Below are 19,956 nucleotides of genomic sequence, written 5' to 3'. Positions count from 1 at the left end.
GATTTCCCATGTCTGCCATCTTGGTTCACGTACTACGGGAGTACCTTTATTTCGGTTTCAAATAATTCTAAATTAATTTAAATTGTACAGGAAAAAAGAATAATATTGATAACCAAGTTCTTAGTTTGGTCTAAACTGATTTATATTTTACCTGAATAACCGAATATTTTTTCAAGATGCTTGTTAAACTTGAGCAGTATTTGCATTACTATCATATTTTGTATTACTTCTTTTTGCAGCTGTTAACTACTTAGCATTCTCTGCAGTTTTCAGACTTTATTCTGGCTGATACGCATCATTGATTTTTTCAACTTTGAAAAGTTTGGATGATTTGAAATATCCTGCTGAAAGTTTGAATTCAAAATTTCCTGGTGAATCTTGCTTGGTGACATAGCAAAGCACTTGTTAGTTTTCCAGAAGTCTAATAACTCTAACTCTGTTGGCTGATATTTTTACAAATTACGCCACAAGATGGCGATAAATATGCCCAGCAGCACCAAGATTTTGGGTGCCGAACTTGCGAAGATGCATGAACAACCTGTCGAAGGATTCGCAATTCGATTAGTCGACTCGAATTTATATGACTGGCATGTAGCGCTCTTCGGACCTCCAAATACACTTTATCAGGGCGGTTATTTCAAGGTAAATAAATAAATTAAAGTAATAAAGGTTTAATTAAGAATTACTGAAACTCATTTTTTAGTCTATGAATAGCACTGGTATGGATCACTTCTTTATAGAAAACTCAAATTGGGATTTGAATATTCACGGTGTCTGATATATATTCAACAAACTGCGAATTATCAGTCCGGGTCGATTATTCAAACAATACACTGATAACTAAGTCCATTCAAATCATTTCTCACTGCATTCGGCACGTGTTCACTAAATGCCGTAAATACTTCTGGTTAGCGTGGCACAGATATTTTTGCATATAGTATTCCTAACCCCCACCTGACAATGTCATCCAAAAATTACGTCACAATGACGTCATAGAGCTTACCAGAGAAAAGCTACTATCGTCTGGGATAGCATCTCCGTTGACAATAACGAACTCGCTAACACCAGCGATCTGCGAGTTTCAGATGACAATCCGTATACTTTAACAGGCCTTTTTTTTTCGTCACTGTGACGTTGTAGTGACGTAAATTTCGGATGACGTAGTCAGGTGGGGGTAGAAATGACATATGCGAAAATGGTTATGCCACGCCAACCAGAAGTATCGACGGCGTTTAGTGAACTAGGCCCCTGCATTCAAGCCTGCGAACCTACTCACATTAATAAGCATGTCCGTGAAGTTTAATAACACAATTAACTAATGATATACATATCATTTCTATGCAATGAAGGTAACGTTCAGATTATGTTTTGCTTATGAAACTTCCATTTGAATGAGTATAAATTGTGATTGTTCTTATGAAACCTAATGACATTATCAGTTTCGTGTATAGAATTTCAGTATGAAATACCCCAAGGCGTAAATGTTATTACTCTTGTTTCGTGTCGTATACATATCAGTTCATTGTCAGCATCGAAAAATGAGCTTCGTAGATATGCTTCTCTAAAAGAAATAATTGGAAATGATTCACACCCCACTCATCAATATAGCCCTTGTAATGAATCATCATTCAGTCACATAGAAAATGAATATATTATCAGTACTATCAATCATGATATTTTATAAAAGATATAAATATGTCCATTTGAGCGACAGTCAAAGTAATGTGTGAATGTGATAAAAACTGACAGGTGGGAAAATTCACAATATGTAAAATCCTTTGTCTCATAATGCAGAATTTTTTTTTTTTAATTACTAATATGATTCACTCTATTGAAATTAAATAATTGCCTTTTTGTGGTTTTAGCCTGTGTATCACTCAGTAATTAATATTATTAAACTAAGTTAATTCAAATCCATTAATATAAGTGGTAAAATTCATCAGATTTGGCATATAAAATCACAAGTTAAAAATAATTTATGGTTAAGCAATAGCCAATACACAAACCACAGAATATGATCAGTGTGTTATACTGATTGTATTAACGTAATATCGGAATTGGAAATTGTTGTCATTCTAAGCTTTTGTGGAATAATTTGGTGAACATATTATAGTGTTTTCAAAATTTATTTATTGGATATGAAGTAGATTGTGTTGTTGTTAAAATTATTTTTTTATTATGAAAAAACCACTTTTTTTTTAATTACTATACCGATTGCTTTGAAATTTTCAGTGGTTAAAATTGTATTTGTCGTTAGAAGGGTATAAACCATTCGTTTCAAAAATTTCTGTGAGCTCTAAGGGATTCGGTTTTTTTTTTGTGTGTGATTATGTCATCAAAATTAAAAATTACGCACCATGCATTGTGTGTGGTGATGTCAACAAAACAAGTCCTTTTCATGATCTTAGCTATCTGGTGGTAAGTTGAAGTCATGAAGACTGTGGCACTGTACCGGTAGTCTACTATAAAAGATTAGATACTCTTACTACTTCATTTTGGCCTTCGTATCCATATATTTGAGCACCACTCTATTGTTTTTAAAAATCTTCAATATGAACCAAATCTATTATTGATACGAAGCATTTTAAACACCAGGTAAAAATTCACATTCTTTTTGTTTGAAGTTTGTTTTGCAACTCACTTAAATAGTGTTGAGAGTAGTGCAAGTATATTTTACTTTTAATAATGGCCAAAGCCTCCTCTCCTTCGAATTTTAAATCTGTGAAGTTTTAATGACTGAGAAATGACCCTATGTTTCATTTTTCCTAACTTATTTGTAAACAAGTTGATTACCCTGTTGTTCTTTAGTTCGACCAAAAATGATTTTGCCTGAAACCGATGACTCATCAGTTTAGGTGATAAACTATAAATTGTGTGCAATACAAATTTATTTGACTGGTTGACTGCACCGTGTCTGAACATATTGTTTATTTTCCAAGTATTATGACATCATAGTTCTTCCTATTTGTGTAGAATAGTACCTCTGACATAGAGAAGAGAAACTGAATGATAAAGTCATGTCTTGCCAACAAATTGACGATTTGGCTGGAGGCTATTTTATTAGGAAAATAGCAAATAAACCTAAAATTTACAGTATATCATACTTAAATTTTTTTTTTCAGATTGTATGGTCTCTCAATAGCGACTTTCAAATCAAAACTAATTAAGATTTTGAAACATGGGGTATAAGCTATTATATTTCTAAAAGCAAACTATATGCTTGCTACTAATATGCAGTTAGATTTGCGTTTGAATGGGAAAATGAACAAAGACTTTTCTATAATTTGTTATACATTGTACCTTTAGATTAAACGATTGTTGAAATCATAATAATTGTTTGTCAACTTATCACGATAGATCCAGTGTAAATCACAAACTAGTAGTTTTCAAGTTAGAACACTCTTTAAAACAAAATCACCATAAGCTCATTTCACAGGAAGAAAGCAGATTTGTGTCGCTGTCGCTATTGAGTCAGAGCGAAGGATACACGCCGCTAGATCGATAAGTCTGCGGTCTCAGATCGCTATCTCGTTGACATATTGTCAGTATAATACTACCATATTGTCGCAGTGAATCAATCAAGAGACTATGTTGTTTTCAAGGAATATCTCAAAATGGTATCCCTAAAATAAGTGAGGTTTGTTTATTTCCCAACCAGAAAAGTCCTATGTTCTCAAAATATATCAGTCACAGAAAGAATTTTAGATCTAAATATGCCAGATAACATATATACCCAGTCCTAAATGCCTCTTCAGTATATTTTTTTTTATTTTTCCTAAAGTTTCTCAAACTTCACCCATATTTGCATAAGTTTTCAAAATCAAGTATCGGATGAATACTTGGGAGAATAGGGAGTTTCCTACCACAGTGTTGACGCAAGTACAACAGTTTTTATGCTAATAAATTATGGTTATGCTCTGAATTCTGATATATTATATCAAAGATAAATTAAACACCTAACTAAGCTTGGGTATTGCTATATTGAGACCAGACTCATAACAGCGTTATAAACTTAATATTAAAATAATATTACCCTAATGAAATATTAATGAAAGCACCATAAAAAAATCATTCAATATTTCTCATCTAACTCAATGGACAAATTGGTTGGCATCAAGCAGCTGCTTGTTCTCTGGTTTATATCAGCATGAGAAACTGTCAATTGAAACAGTGAATTTTCTGTTTCGGAGTTTCTAGATAATTATTTAGGAGCTATGATCCGAACCGACTATGGTTTGGAACATTTTATATTTAAATATGACATGTTGTAGTGAAAGTTGGGCACATCCATTTTGTGTACTACTGTGACCAAATGGTTAAAGACATAAAAGGATGAACAGTGGGTCATGGGGTCAAATCACAGCTGGGTAAAAACTGCCATTCTCATAGTAATACAGTGATACCTCGGTAGTCGAACGACTCGATACTCGAACAAGTCTGTAATCGACTAAAAAATTCTAGTTAAAAATGATGCGTTACTCGGACAGAATTTCGTTGCTCGAACACCTGAATACGCCGTCAAGTGAGATGGCGTCACTCGGACTGCGCATCTCGGCAGCCTCTTGACCATTTAACAAGAGAGCGTTGCTCAAATATATGGACACAAAGGCCAAGATGAATAAGAACGAAATAAAATAATTACCATTGTTTCCTTTGACAAAAATAGTTTCGTTACTCAAACAAACCGGTAGTCGAACACCAATCCTGAACGAATTATGTTCGACTACCGAGGTATCGCTGTTCATAAAATTTATTGATTTCTTTGATCGAAAGAATTATAATTTTGTCATGTGTCTAAAATAAATCACAGAGTATTAGTTTTTTTCAAGAGCGATTAACAATACTAGATAGCGATCAGAGTCCGTCGACTTATCAATCTTCTTCATGTTCCCTTCGCTCTGACTCAATAGCGACACCACGTGTCCCACCACTAAAAATTTAATAACTCGCTAATTATATGACATAAATCCAAAATCAATAGGCTTCTGGTCCGAGATATGATGAATGCACATGCAAAATTTGGAGCAGATTCAACCTAGCTTTCCCGAGATATCGCGAAACATACGAAAGTGTGTAACAGACAAACAAACAGACAAATACCTATCAACATACTTAGCGATCGAGATCGATAAGTCTTAAGTTACTTGAACTAGAATACGATAATTATTGTATTATTTATTATTAATAAACGATCTATCTTTTTCAGGCTCATATGAAGTTTCCCATGGATTATCCATATTCTCCGCCTTCATTTAGATTTTTATCCAAAATGTGGCATCCAAATATATATGAGGTTTGTTTGTGTTTTATTTTAGAAATCATGAATATATGTGTTGATATTATCATATTATAGAATAAGTCTCTGCACAGTCTGTAGTTTGTTGGCTATGGTTGATTCTGTCCTATTTCAATTCAGCCACTCAAATATGGAATGAAAAAATGTCAGAACTTGAACGATTTTTTTTTACTGTATTTTTGTGTCAAATTCTGATTTGTTCCATTGCTTTTTCGACTCGCTCTTAGCACTCCTCTTGAAAGTGGTGGTGTCAGTATCGCTATTTAGATTATTTCAAATTGCCCAATTCTATCTAATGCATGAGGGGTACCAAATCTTTATAATTTTTAGGTAATTACACATGTGGTTTATATGATTAATAAATCACATATACATTTATGAAATTCCTAATGAAAAAAAGTTTTTTTTTTTTAAATTTGGTCTCAGTTAAACTTGATTATAATCTCTTCATGTTGAAATTAATATTCTTAGAAAGGAAACAAATATTGTTAACAACATGAATTTTAATAAATTCTTCATCAATGTTTGTCAAAAATATGACTAATGAAATTCTTGAATGCAAATACTGATATTTATTAAACAATTTATCTTTGATCAAAAAACATTTTTTGTCTGCTTAAAATCTACAGTTTCGGTTTAAACGAAGCTAGCAGATTTGATTTTGGATCCGATCAAATAAGACTTATTTTCAGAATGGTGAAGTCTGCATCTCTATATTACATCCACCAGTTGATGATCCACAGAGTGGTGAACTCCCGTCGGAAAGATGGAATCCAACACAGAATGTCAGGTAGGGGATCTAATGTAGTATATTTTGTGGTTTGTGATTCGATAGGCCTATGGAATGAGTATCAAGCCATTTGTACAAATTTACAAATACCAAAAAATGTTTCGTGAGATTTTAAAAGATGTGTAAATTTTCTGCATTTACCCTAGTTTTACATATAAAACGGTGTATTTTTCAAAAAATGTATGAATTTTCTGCATCCAGCTTCACATAGAAAATTGTGCATTTTTTAAAAGATGTGTGGATTCTCTGCATCCGGCTTCACATAGAAAATTGTGTATCATTTTAAGATGTGTGAATTCCCTACATCCGGCGGCTCCCCTTAGTGTATTATTTAAAAGATGTGTGAATTCTCTGCATCCGGCTACTCATATAAAATTTGTGTGAGATTTTAAAAAATGTGTAAATTTCCTGCATCTGGTTTCACATATAAAATTGTGTATTTTTCAAAAAATGTGTGAATTTTTTGCATCCAGCTTCACATAGAAAATTGTGCATTTTTTAAGATGTGTGGATTCTCTGCATCCGGCTTCACATAGAAAATTGTGTATCATTTTAAGATGTGTAAATTCCCTGCCTCTGGCTCCACATATAAAGTAGTGTATTATTTAAAAGATGTGTGAATTCTCTGCATCCGGCTACTTATATAAAATTTGTGTGAGATTTTAAAAAAGATGTGTAAATTTCCTGCATCTAGTTTCACATATAAAATTGTGTATTTTTTGAAAGATGTGTGAATTCCCTGCATTTGGCTTCACATATAAAATTGTATATTTTTAAAAGATGTGTGAATTTCCTGCATCTGGCTTCACATATAAAATTGTGTATTTTTAAAAGATGTGTGAATTCTCTTCATACGGCTTCACATATAAAATTGTGTATTTTTTAAAAGGTGTGTGAATTCTCTGCAAATGACTTCACATATAAATTAGTGTATTTTTTAAAAGATGTGTGAATTCTCTGCATCCGGTTTAACATATAAAATTGTGTATTTTTTAAAGCTGTGTGAATTTCCTCCATCCAGCTTCACATATAAAATTGTGTATTTTTAATTAATAGAGGTGTGAATTTCCTCCATCTGGCTTAACATAAAATTGTGTATTTTTAAAAGATGTGTGAATTCTCTTCATCCTCCTTCACATATAAAATTGCGTATTTTTATAAAGCTGTGTGAATTTTCTGCATCCGGCTTCACTTATAAAATTGTTTATTTTAAAAGATGTGTGAATTCTCGGCATCTGGCTCCACATGTAATATTTGCTTTTCCAAATGCGTTCTGAATATTTTGTATCAGTTCATTGTAATCAACCAGGGAAATTTGCAGAAATCATTTTGTATTCATAAAATTTATTAATTAATGCCATTATTATACATCATGTCTATTCTGTTATGATAGCAAATTTTGAATTTGTTTTGGACTTTCTATAAATAGATTTCACTTTGATATCCTCGATCAATAATTTTTTTGCTATATATGATTCGAGAAACACGCAGTCGGATTATCCAACTACGATTCAGTGCACTGGTATAGCTTAATTATAGTATCGCTTGAAAGTTTTGCCCTCTTGAGACTTCAAGTGTACTTGTCTCTGAACTGCTGACAGCACTGCTGGCTACTTCTTCATATTAGAAGCTATTCACATTCACATTAAATGTGTAAATGAAACAGATCTAGAACGTTAGTACTTTGTTTTTCATTGTTTATTCCACCTTACAAAAAAATACTAAAATAAATTATGCAGTCGACTCAATTTAAAATTCATCATCATCAGTATATTAATGAAAAGATATAGCATATCCTTAGATTAAGGTCTACTAAATCTGTCTGGAATAGCAAAATAGGAATTTTATACCTCCAAAGACTCTGAATTAAGTTAAGGTAATTGTAGCATGTGTGACCTGTGAGGATTCCACAAACAACTTATTATTTTGAGTATTTAAGGGAAATTTACCTTGAAAAAGATCTGTAAGACATTCAAATTATTTTAATTATATGGGACCATTCACAATTCAATTTCTTTCTTTCTAAAGGACCATTCTCTTGAGTGTCATCTCACTACTAAATGAACCAAACACATTTTCACCTGCAAACGTTGATGCATCCGTTCAATATAGAAAATGGAAAGACTCGAAGGGAAAAGAAAAAGAATATGAAGCCATAGTAAGGTATGGTATGTCATTTGTTTGAGACTGGAAAAGCCTGTGGACAGGGATGGCCAATTCGAATAAAGTATTCGAATGTATTCGAATATCTCGTCATTCGAATATCGGAATTCACGTTCATAAGAATATCGGATATTTGTGTGACGTCACACATTTTCGACGCCGCTTTCAAGACGTTTCCGTTGAATGAAAACATTCTCGATAGAAACTTGCGCGTGATTGTTTTCATCACTCATCAGCGTAACGTGGTATTTAGGCCCGTAAACGCCTTTACGATTGTGTTATTTTCTCTAAAACGAAAATTTTCCACAAATTTGTTCCACGATAACGATAACATTTATTTTATTTTTGTACGCGCACGGAATTGTGAATCTGGTAAATACGTTCATTGGCGGCGAGTTTCTAAAGACAACGCAACTTTTTGATTGAAAAGCGGCAATTTAAAATACTGAAAATAAAATCGTAAACAATATTGGTTTTATCGAGGCCCGCGAAAATTTAAAAAACGCTTTTCTAGGCAGTGAAAATCGCAAAATTTCGTGTGCCTCTGGCACACATTGTTTGGTCGGCGTTTAGAAACATATCGTCACTAATTGAGGGCGGGATTTGCCTGATTATCCATTACTTTAAATTGCCGTCGATATTTTCGTGTTAACACGATACAAGGTTTGAAACGCGACTTTTTCCCGGGTTGTGAGGTTGTATATAATATAATTAATCTAAAGTATATTCAATCAATTTTATTGTGATGAAATAAATTTTACTCTGAGATATTACAGCATATTTATGAATTTTTCGAACGGTTTTATCTAAAAATAATCAGAGTGGCAGCATTTCGATCGAGCGGAGTCACTGTTAACAAGTACATCTAAATATTTGCCGAATTCCCAAAATACGGATCAAAACAATATTTAATCGAACAGTTTACCTCACGTTTTTATTTTTATGACCGCGGATTGCAATGGTATATAAGAGTGGTGAGGATTTTCTTTTGTCGACGCAACCGCAGGTTAAATTGAAGACAATTAAATTAATAAAGCAAGACATTTTAAATATGCCCGTGTCTGTCATGAATTCATCACTTTGCACAACAGAAAAATATATATTCGTTGTTATATTATTTGTTGTAAAAGTCGACTCTTTCAACAGGTGGCATAATCGCGGCGATGAATATGTATTTTTAATTCACTGCTAAACTTTATATTTATATTCATTGTATGAAATGAATTATACTCTACACTTAACAGGATTTTAAAACGCGGTGGGTGTTTCAGGCGGCAATGGGAATTTCCGATTTCGAAAATCCTGGCTGCGCGCTGGCAGTGGTGGTCATCTATAGTCTACTAATTTATTTCTAATTCCAAACACAACAATATGGTTCACATAAATTAATATACAAATATACTGGTAGGTAGTAGAATACCTCAGGCTTAAATATTAGAATTTTTAGAGGCATAATGGATTTTCGATTGTTGTTGGCTGTATTGCCAATAAATTTTATTACTCTCAGAAAATATACACAATTATCTGAATACAAGTAGTATTTTTGTCAATAGATTCAGAACTCCTTGGCTATCTTTTCATATGGTCATTTGTACAAAGTGAATAATTTTCATAAACTGACTGTCTCACAAGGTGCTATTATTTTTTATTGATAGCTATAAACTATCAATTACTTTGTGTACATATACTGTTGGTTTGTGGCTTTATTCTAATATTTCTATTGAAGCTTATTTCCTATTTTACTGGGTTTTATTAAACTAAAACAAAAATGTGTTATTTTCGATTTTAGAATGTATTCGGAATTCCAGATTCGAAAACATTATTTTAGAATGTATTCGGAATAGTTTAGTATTCGGAAATGGCCATCCCTGCCTGTGGACAATCCTTCCAGGAAAAAGCCAAATATTACTGATCTTTTCTATATGACGCTTATTCTAAATGTATGCTTCGAACGAGGTCCTATGCAGCAGTCATTGATATTTACTGTATATCCTCGCATATAAGCAGAGTTTAAAATTAGAAAAAAATTTGAAAAAGTTTGCTGATTGAGGGGTCAACTCATGCGCACATGACCATGATCTCACAAAAATTCAGCTTTTACGCACATACCGCAGATCACACTTGAAATGACCGATATTATCATTAACAGCGCCAGGCTAACAATAAAATCCACGATAGATACTAAATAATATTTAAGAGCTAATTCATACGCCGTGAATTGCAAGAAATGCAAAAATTTCCCGCTATGCTGGATGACGATCGAAACTGAGGATGAAAACAATTAATTACCACACAATTTGCTTTTAGATTCATTGCCGTGGTCGTGCAAGATATCTCAACTTTGTTCAAATATACGATAATAATTGTAAAATATTTTCAATCAAAAACATCCCGGACATGTTATGAGTATTTGAAGTCGGCGATGATTTAAATCCCTTCATATCCCTAGTAATTAATTGTTGCGTCGTAATGGGCCGTCTTCGATTATGATAAAATATATCAATTGTAAAATGTTTTCAATCAGAACATGGTCGGCGGCGCTTGGATATGTACACGATGTTCTTATAAACACTAAAAGCGATATTCTAAGGTAGCTGTGAAAGGTGCGTATATGGCGTGTTACGATTTGTAGGGTCGGCGTATATGCGAATTTTACCGTTTAAATGCCCAATTTATCACATTCTTTGTGAGGTGGGGCTGGGGCATGGGATTTTTTGGCTTCAACCTCTAATTTTACTTATAACTTCCTCATTCCGCAGAAAGCAAGTTCGAGACACATCAAAAGATGCAGAAAAGGACGGAGTAAAAGTACCGACTACATTGGCTGAATATTGTATTAAAACACGATTGCCAAGCAAAGACTCGTCTGTAAACATGGATGACATTGACGAGGATTATAATATTTATGATGATGATTATGACGAAGATGAATCAGATAGTTGTGATGACAACGAGGACTATTGCGATGATGATAGTGGTGCACACGAGGACTCATGATGATTTGAGTTCGACCCTCGGCATTGACGGATCTCCCCCTATTTAGTCCGACGTTCATCATACTTTTTCAATGGCCAAAGCTGTTTCTTTTTGAACGGCAATACGCAGATTTCTTCTAAAATGAGCTGAGTATTTTTTGATTTTTTGTCACACGGCTAGCACTTGTACTTGGTGATTGAAAATGTGTATCTTTGACATAATGATGCCTTTAAACCACATCAATTATCGAGACTCCATTGGATATGGATTTAAATAAACTAATATTTCCACCTTGTTCTTTGGCCACCTCGTAATGAGAAGGTAGGGTGGAGAATCTGCTCTGGTCGGATTTTTGGATTCAAAATGAGTTGCGGATAAATATTGATGACAATGAGACCCTATCATATTATATGAACTATCGTTGTTTCCTCGTCTTTGGAAGTCAGAATTGATTTGTGAATAATATAGCCTGATTTTTTTGACTTTGATTTGTATTTCATGCAATATGACGAGTTGCACAGTTTTTATGGTAAGTCATGCATGTGTACCAGCTTGAGAGCAAATTTTATAAAGAAGTGGTTATCTGTATAGCGCGTTGCTTTGAAAAGACAAAACTCATTAAATGAAAAATTCAACATTTTTTAATCTGTGAAACTTGAATGTATCAAAGTATTAGGAAAGCTACTCTCAACTCAGCAGAAAATATGGCCGTTGCCAGCAACAATGATTGAATTTTTGGTCTAGCACTGACTCGGGACCAGAATTTTCATGACAGCAATTATTTGGCTGCTTCAAGTGCACATTTGTCTACATTATTACTTGTTACTTGAATCTATTTCTAGCGTTTATTTGATTACATAAAGCCAGTAATATATTCATTATTATTGTCATTTTTTTGAAAGCATTGTTTTCTGTATACAAAGTTTTCTTGCTAGACGGGCTTGTCGTTCAGCACATCTCTTTTTTGTTTGTGTAATTGTTATCGCTTTCTTTCTATGTCTTTCTAATATTCTTCTTTGATTGTATCCATTTATGTGTTTCTGACGTTTTTTTGAGTTGGAGTGTGTCAGTCTGGTAAGTTTAATGTGCTATTTACACAGTCCGTATTTTATCGAACAGTGACATACGCGTGTAATATAGAAAGCCTAAGAATTTATAGTTTAACCTTTTATAGTAATCACTTTGGCATGATACCTAACATTTTTCGACTCGTGTTACGCATTTGGGTGTTGTGTTCTTCACCAAATTGTTATTCCTCGATTTTTTCTGATTGACATATTTGTGATAACAAATTTAACGAATACGTATTTGGTTTATGGTGAGTCGGATGTTTAATAATAAGAATCCACAACATCGAACTTAAAATCTCCTCATATCAGTCGATTTGAGGTTTTATGACAACAGATTTACTTTCTATGGCAAAATTGATCGAAACTGGAATCAAGATAATTACCAGTTAATCGGAATTAATTACGAAAATTTTGAAATTTTCTTTTGGTGTTCCCTAGGCGATTTATGATATTAAATGTGTTCCGCTGACTCAAAAAAGGTTGAAATCACTGATATTGATAGAAAGTCTGATATTGAGACTTCCACTAATACACTATTGCTAGTGGTTGGGGAATATTGATACAGTGTATTCGAAAGAATTTGAATAAACCAATTTTTGAACAGTTTTGGATCAGAATTCATGAATGAAAAAAGTTTTCCATCTAACATAGTATAATTTAGTACTAAATCACAAAAATGTCTCAAACCCATGTTATCCCGATAATGATCTGACCTGAACTTTTGCTGCTTGTTGAATGGTCGAGATGTGCAGTTCGGGTGGCATCATCTCATTCGACCACCGAGGGATCACTGTATAGAATATTCATATCCCAGACTGTTGGGCAGAACCTAAAATCAAAGTGTGAAACTAGCAATATTTGGATTAGTCTGTTGTTATGCTCTAACACCTTGGCTCACCTATACAATCTGCTCAGTTTTGTCATTGTAATGAATTGCGCATTAAGCTCAATTTAAAATGAGCCATTGTGTTTTTTGTCACTGGTAATTTCTTGGTATAAAACCAAGTGCAAAATTGTTACTTTGTCCAAAATGAATTTTATGAACAATCGAACATGTTCTAAGAATTGAGGTTTAATCTATGTATCGCCCATGCATAGACATGCTTGACAAAGCCCAACTCACTATTGGATACTCAAATTAGATCACCATGACATCTCTCAATGTCTGGGCCTAAAATGACCTGGCTACTATAAATAGGGCGTTCTGTTTGAAGCGTTCATGAAATGAATACTCATTGTCATTTGGAGTGTCTCCATTGTGTGAATGAATACACACTGACGCTGCGTTCTTAACAATCATTTATAAAGTATTGAAATTACGAAATTTTTTTCAGGATTGTCCTATTTTAATTTTAGCAAGACTCTTATTTGCAAATAAAGGGGACTTCTAAATTTGACTTCACAGACAGCATATTCCGGTAGTCTCCCCATCTTTTCTGATGTGTTTCTCCCTTTGTTTATTCTGACACTCTCCATTTTTGTTATTTGTTCAATCTTTTAAAGATCCTTAGCTTGTATTATGTGCAACTTGCACTCTGGCTTTTGTACAGCTTAAAATGTGTACATATATATGTATTATAGTAGTAATGCTGAATAAGTAAAGAATATCGGTAATACCACATGCAGATTAAAATTTGCTTAAGACGTTCAAATTTCCCGGTCCGAAAACGCTGATTTAATCTTTTCATACAAACCTATTTGAAATCAAAGTAGACTTCGTGCTTTTCGCTTCACATTTTTATGTAATATACCAAAAGAACCTATTTTTCATAAAATCATCTACCATTTTTGGACCTCCGTCTTTTAGAGTATGTTATCATGCTTTGTTATTTGCATTACATAAGCAAACTAATTATTTGTGTGAAAAACTAACCCGTACGTTTTTGAAGTTTATTTTTTTCTTTTGATCTGCCTTATTTATTTTCTGACATGTGTGATTGCGCAACATATTGAACTCCTCTGAAATACACTGGACATGGTTAAGTTATGTATTTGTCTGGTGGTAAATGATTTGACTTAATCATTTTTTAGACTGATCCTTAGTTTCTCTACTCTGTTAAGTTGTGTGTTTAAAATCGTTGGTGTAAAATTTTTTTGTATTCCTGTATTCACAATGGCTTATTATTACATCAACAATGCAAACAAGAAATGTTTCAATGAGTTTGTAGAATTAACTGTAGATATTTCTGGTGGTACAGACATGTTGCTGTTTACAAGACCAGTATCAAGAGAAGTAAGGTAGCAGCGAAATGAATTTTATTGATAATCTGTAGACACCACTCCACAAACGACCTTTAGACACAATCTAGTAGGTGATGATCTTGGCTTATTCACACCCTGGCCCTGTATATGTGAATAGCTATTTTTGAAGGGACCATAATAGTACCTTAGATTCAGCTTCGCCTACCCAATTCCACTCTAGGTGAGACGGTTGGCATGAGATCCCAACCAGAGTGAAACCTGCGATGTCAACAACAGTTGAGTCTGTCGCTTTAACCACCTTCCCGCATTTTTTGGCACTTTTACAGCCTCGTTAGATTCATTGTTTAGCATGTATTCAAACTTTTCCTTGGGTATAAAACACGTTTGACAACACCAACGTACTTTTATTGAGACTAAACACCTTCGAATAACGATTTCAAGGCACAATTGTTGCATGAAAGCTTAAACAATTGCAATATTATTTTGGAGGTAATAAAAATACAGGACCGACAGCCAAAGACTGCTTGTTTATCACTATATCGAGACAACTAGCAGAAAAAAATTGTACTTTTAGAAATGGCACCTTGTCATTGAGCTTATTATCATTATTAAAACTTGTTTCCAATTGATCAGTGAAGTCTATACCCATTTGAAACACTATTAAATGGAAGCATTACGTAACATTTACAACACTCCAAATGCATTGAAACCCTTCTCGAAATAATATTCACAATTATAGTTTAATTTAATCGCTTAGAAATCAGATTGAAACGAATAAAAATCTCACACAACTGTTGGAAGAGTAATGATATCAGGCTGATTCTATTTGAAATAAACATATTGACCAGATAAATATAACGAGTAATAAATAAGTGACAGTCACTCAGAGGAAGTTTGGCATGGTTTAAAAAATAGAAAGTAGTAATGCAACACTATGTTCACAAATGACAGGAAAATTTGATTAACTAAAATTTCATTTAAACACGATGATGTATAAGCATAAAACTGTTCAGCCTTTGAGACATTGATAAAGTATGAAGGTAATTACCTACTATGTTCTAAAACCTAGAAATTTATTAAAGTTCTTATTTTTTCAATGCCTTGTTCAAGTTGCTCTCAATTGCTTCTAGGAAGTCGTTGGTAACAACGTAATGCTCATTGACTTTGACGTTCTTTAGACCATGGATGCAGCCAGCCAAATCCTTTGTCATTGTGCCAGAGTCGACAGTGTCTACGCAAGCTTTTTCCAGAGTTTGCGAGAACTTGATCAGGTCTTGGTTTCCATCCAATTTTCCACGGTGTTCGAGTCCTCTTGTCCAAGCGAAGATGGAAGCAATGGGATTTGTGCTTGTTGGATTTCCTTTTTGATGCTCTCTGTAATGCCTTGTGACAGTTCCATGAGCGGCTTCGGATTCAATGGTTTTTCCATCTGGGCACATCAGAACACTAGTCATGAGACCGAGGGATCCAAAACCTTGGGCAAGAATATCAGATTGAACATCACCATCATAATTTTTGCAGGCCCATACAAACCCACCAGATGATTTCAAGACTTGAGCGACCATATCATCAATCAGCCTATGCTCATACCAGATTTTCAAATCGTTGAATTGCTTTTCGTAATTCTTTTCAAAAATATCCTGGAAGATATCTTTGAACCGGCCATCATACCTCTTCATAATGGTGTTTTTAGTGCTCATGTACAGAGGCCATTTCTTCTGAATTGCGACTTGCATGCAACTATGTGCAAAAGAAGCGATGGAATCATCAGTGTTGTACATGGCCATACCGACGCCTCCGTGTTCAGTGAATTCGAAAACCTCCATTTTCACAGGATCTTTTCCTTTCGGAGTGTAAATTATATCAAATTTTCCAGGACCTTCGGCAACAAAATCCGTAGCTCGATACTGATCTCCAAAAGCATGACGACCAATCACAATTGCTTCAGTCCAACCAGGAACAAGACGTGGAACAACTTTGCAAAGAATTGGCTCTCTGAAAACAGTTCCGCCCAGAATGTTACGGATTGTACCATTGGGACTCTTCCACATTTGTTTCAATTTGAATTCTTCTACCCTCTCTTCATCAGGAGTAATGGTTGCACATTTCACTGCGACATTGTGTTTCATTGTAGCAAGAGCAGAATCGATTGTGACTTGATCATCTGTGCTGTCACGATATGGCAGCCCGAGATCGTAATATTCTAACTGAACATTGACGTGAGGCAAAATCAGTTTATCTTTTATCATCTGCCAAATGATTCTTGTCATTTCATCTCCGTCCATTTCAACAACTGGTTTGTCAACTTGGATACGTTTGTCCGTTGCATAATTTCTCTGTTGCACTGACTGGGTGCCAAAGATGGAAGCAACATTGACGGATTTCTTTATAGCTTGGATTAGAGTGTTTGATTTCGAAAGAGCCATATTTGTGAAGTGAAGTTTATTCAATTACTTGAAAGGAGACCACAAAATTTTAATCTGTGAATACTAAAATGAAATCATAAATTGAAAGATTAGTCAAGCAAATGTGTAAAAGTTTCAGAGTGGATTTTAATAGATGTAGAAATAATTCAATTTGAGTGACAAAGCAAGAAATCAGTTGAATAAGGGAAATTTAAAAAACTCAGCAAGGACATTTTGGTTTTTAATAGATTAAAAGTCTAGCCAAAAAATATGTTGAAAAGTTAATATTAACTGTTCTGATTTTATCATTCTCCAAATTGTCAATCAAACCCCTTTTAGATTACATTGTATTATTATTACTAACACCAAATAAGAAGAGCAACAACTTGAATATATGATTTTCAATCAATCACATAACGAGACTGACTTCATATGAGATTCTGGTGTTGCAGGTTGCAATGGAAGACAGGAGAAGAGGAGATTGAACCATCGAATATTGCAAAGATATGGACCACAGACAAGCGAAACTTCATGTAGTTGTAGTTGGTTTGGAAACTTAGGTTTGCATGATTTTTAATAAGAGCACCACAGCAATTTGGAATCTCTATGAGAAATAGAATTTAAATTTCATCCAGAAAACTGATAACTTGAGCACTTAGAGCCACAAGTTTGTTCACGCTTTGTTTATTGCATGTGTTTATGACCCAGGGTAACAAACAAAAAAGTACTAAAGTACCATTTATATATGCATTCTATTCACAGTTATTAGTTAGTTAGTCTTGATTGGTCTGATTATATTTACATATTTGATCGTAGGCAGAGAATTAGGTTCTGATGTATTGAGCCAGCCATCAATTACAACTTATTTTTAGGTTTTACAAACTCGTGGTACTGTGGTATCTAGCCTATGTTTATTATAAAAATTTGCCATATATCACACAAAACGAACACCATTCACAAAATGCATTTCCTTATTTCCATGATCATAAACAATAATCTTTCAAATCTTTTTTGTTTGGGTAAATTTTTTGGTACAGTTTTATGATGTATGGTTGGGGTCTCCTGTGTTTTCGCACCACAATAATTCTAGTGGGCGTGGCGTAACAATTTTTGCATATAACAATCCTAACCCCTGCCTGAAATATAGGGTATCATTCAACAGTTTTCCTAATTTCCCCTGCAAATTCTTTGTGTTGTTCTGTACCATATATACATTTAACGTTATATCCTTAAACTTGTAACATGTTGGCGTACGGTACCAGCGGCATTACCTCCCTATATTCCAACAAATTACCAGGCTATTAGCATTCGCTGAGTAATCAAATTTTAACTAAACTTAATCATAGCCGCTATCGAGCAAATAAGCCGCGCGACGCTGTAAAAACGCAAGGTCAAACAAACAACTGAAAGACACCACGGTCGACGAGGTCACGAAAACGCTGAATACTCGGAACGACGCCAGTGTATGAAGCCGGTCACGTGGCAAACAGGTGCTTTGGCCTCGGGCCCCACCTCATGGCACGCGACGATAAATTCTTCGTAACAACGATTTTTTCTACAGCGCAGCGTAGTCAGTCAATCAATACTTTGCATACTATTATTTTTATTCTATTATTCTTAGTTTTACGACCATCCATGACATTTAAATTGTTAATAATATCTAGTTGATAAACGTACGGTGGGATAGGATTTACTTATTTATCCTGGAGTAGAGGAAAGACGCTAAGATGAGTTTATCACACGGCTTCTAGTCTGTCGGATATGGCATTCGTGGCCCAAAACACGACGACACTTGAAACACATAAAAACAAGTCAACGAGGTGTTGGGAAAACGAGTAGGGTGGGCATAGCCTAAAATACTGTTGAAAACGAACATGAATACGCGCCTATCCATCTGATGAAAAAACACTCAAAATGATGGAAACATATAAATACGAATGCTAATCATAATCAACAGGCTGTCCTTGTGAATAGGTGCAATGCGAAACGTACGGGCCCAGTACTGCAGTAATCCCATACCCGACTTGGAATGGTAACCGGACGAGAGGCCGTGGTTCGCCATATGGATAAGCCGTCTTATCGGCTTTCCTCTCCCCCGGGATAAATATGTGAATCCTATCCTATCCTACTAATCAAAACAAACAAAGTGATCTAAAACTCTATATTTTTGAACATTTCAACTGGGTACTCAAAAAATTACTGGTTTCCTGATCCAAATGTTGCTTTTTGGAGGGCATACTTCTGTCCTTTTCTATTCGGAGAAAATATTGTGTTACCTGAGACCTGGTTGAAGCTGACAACTTCACGTACATCCATTCGAAATATAAACTTTCTAATGTCCAATGGGGAAAAAACAATCGAGTTTCGTCCACACATTTTTTGACGAATAAATCCCAATGCCAAACGGAATTTTCGAGTTGAGATTTTAGTACCGATCACTGTAAATCGAAAACAATTATGACAAAACACAGCAAACCAGAGTACCAACATGATAGGCAACGTCCATCACTCTTTATATCGCTAGCTCTGCGCATCCATACACTAGTTCGCAAATTGTGCTTGACCGACGTATTCACAAAAACGTCACGAAGTTATAGAAAAACAATTTCAAATATCACGGCTATTTCTAGCTATATATAGCCAATCTTTGATAATTATCCTTGGTATTTCGGCGCTTTGTTCAGCGTCAGAGTTTAATAAACGTTCATTTGTACTATTAGCATCCCTGTATTTGCTAGGCGTACTTCAACTCCTGCCGATGAGCTGTTGGTCTTTTCGCGAGTTCCCTTTTATGCCAAGCGATTAAGACGATTATTAGTTAATTGGATAGATTATTTCCGAAAGATCTGAAACTTTCATTTGGTGTTCCGCTATTCAGAAAAGACTGAAAATCACTGTCTTACAGCAACGTTACTTTTTGTAACGACTGGCCAATTGCAATTTGCTACATTATGGAAGTCCACACATATTAAACAAGTAGTTTAATTTCTCCATGCCTGGCATGGAATGGTCAGTAACTGGAGGCATGTATGTAGCCGATGGTCGGTTACGGCT

At 34.5% G+C, this 19,956-nt stretch overlaps 2 protein-coding genes across 2 annotated transcripts; one reads left to right on the top strand and one right to left on the bottom strand.

Annotated features, from left to right (window-relative positions):
* Window positions 1-229: 229 nt before the first annotated feature.
* Window positions 230-14,444, top strand: LOC120329386 (ubiquitin-conjugating enzyme E2 R2-like). Its single transcript, XM_039395994.2, has 5 exons — window positions 230-642; window positions 5,207-5,293; window positions 5,989-6,086; window positions 8,115-8,249; window positions 11,009-14,444. The coding sequence occupies exons 1-5, from the start codon at window positions 472-474 to the stop codon at window positions 11,244-11,246; spliced, it is 729 nt and encodes a 242-aa protein (XP_039251928.1). The 5' UTR covers window positions 230-471; the 3' UTR covers window positions 11,247-14,444.
* A 436-nt stretch (window positions 14,445-14,880) lies between these two features.
* On the bottom strand, window positions 14,881-17,009 carry LOC120329359 (isocitrate dehydrogenase [NADP], mitochondrial-like). Its single transcript, XM_039395965.2, has one exon. The coding sequence runs from the start codon at window positions 16,921-16,923 to the stop codon at window positions 15,583-15,585; it is 1,341 nt and encodes a 446-aa protein (XP_039251899.1). The 5' UTR covers window positions 16,924-17,009; the 3' UTR covers window positions 14,881-15,582.
* Between the last annotated feature and the right edge of the window lie 2,947 nt (window positions 17,010-19,956).

The sequence above is a fragment of the Styela clava genome, chromosome 12 (genome assembly GCF_964204865.1).
Source record: "Styela clava chromosome 12, kaStyClav1.hap1.2, whole genome shotgun sequence".
Taxonomy (NCBI): Eukaryota; Metazoa; Chordata; class Ascidiacea; order Stolidobranchia; family Styelidae; genus Styela; species Styela clava.
This window is presented reverse-complemented; position numbering and strand designations above follow the sequence as displayed.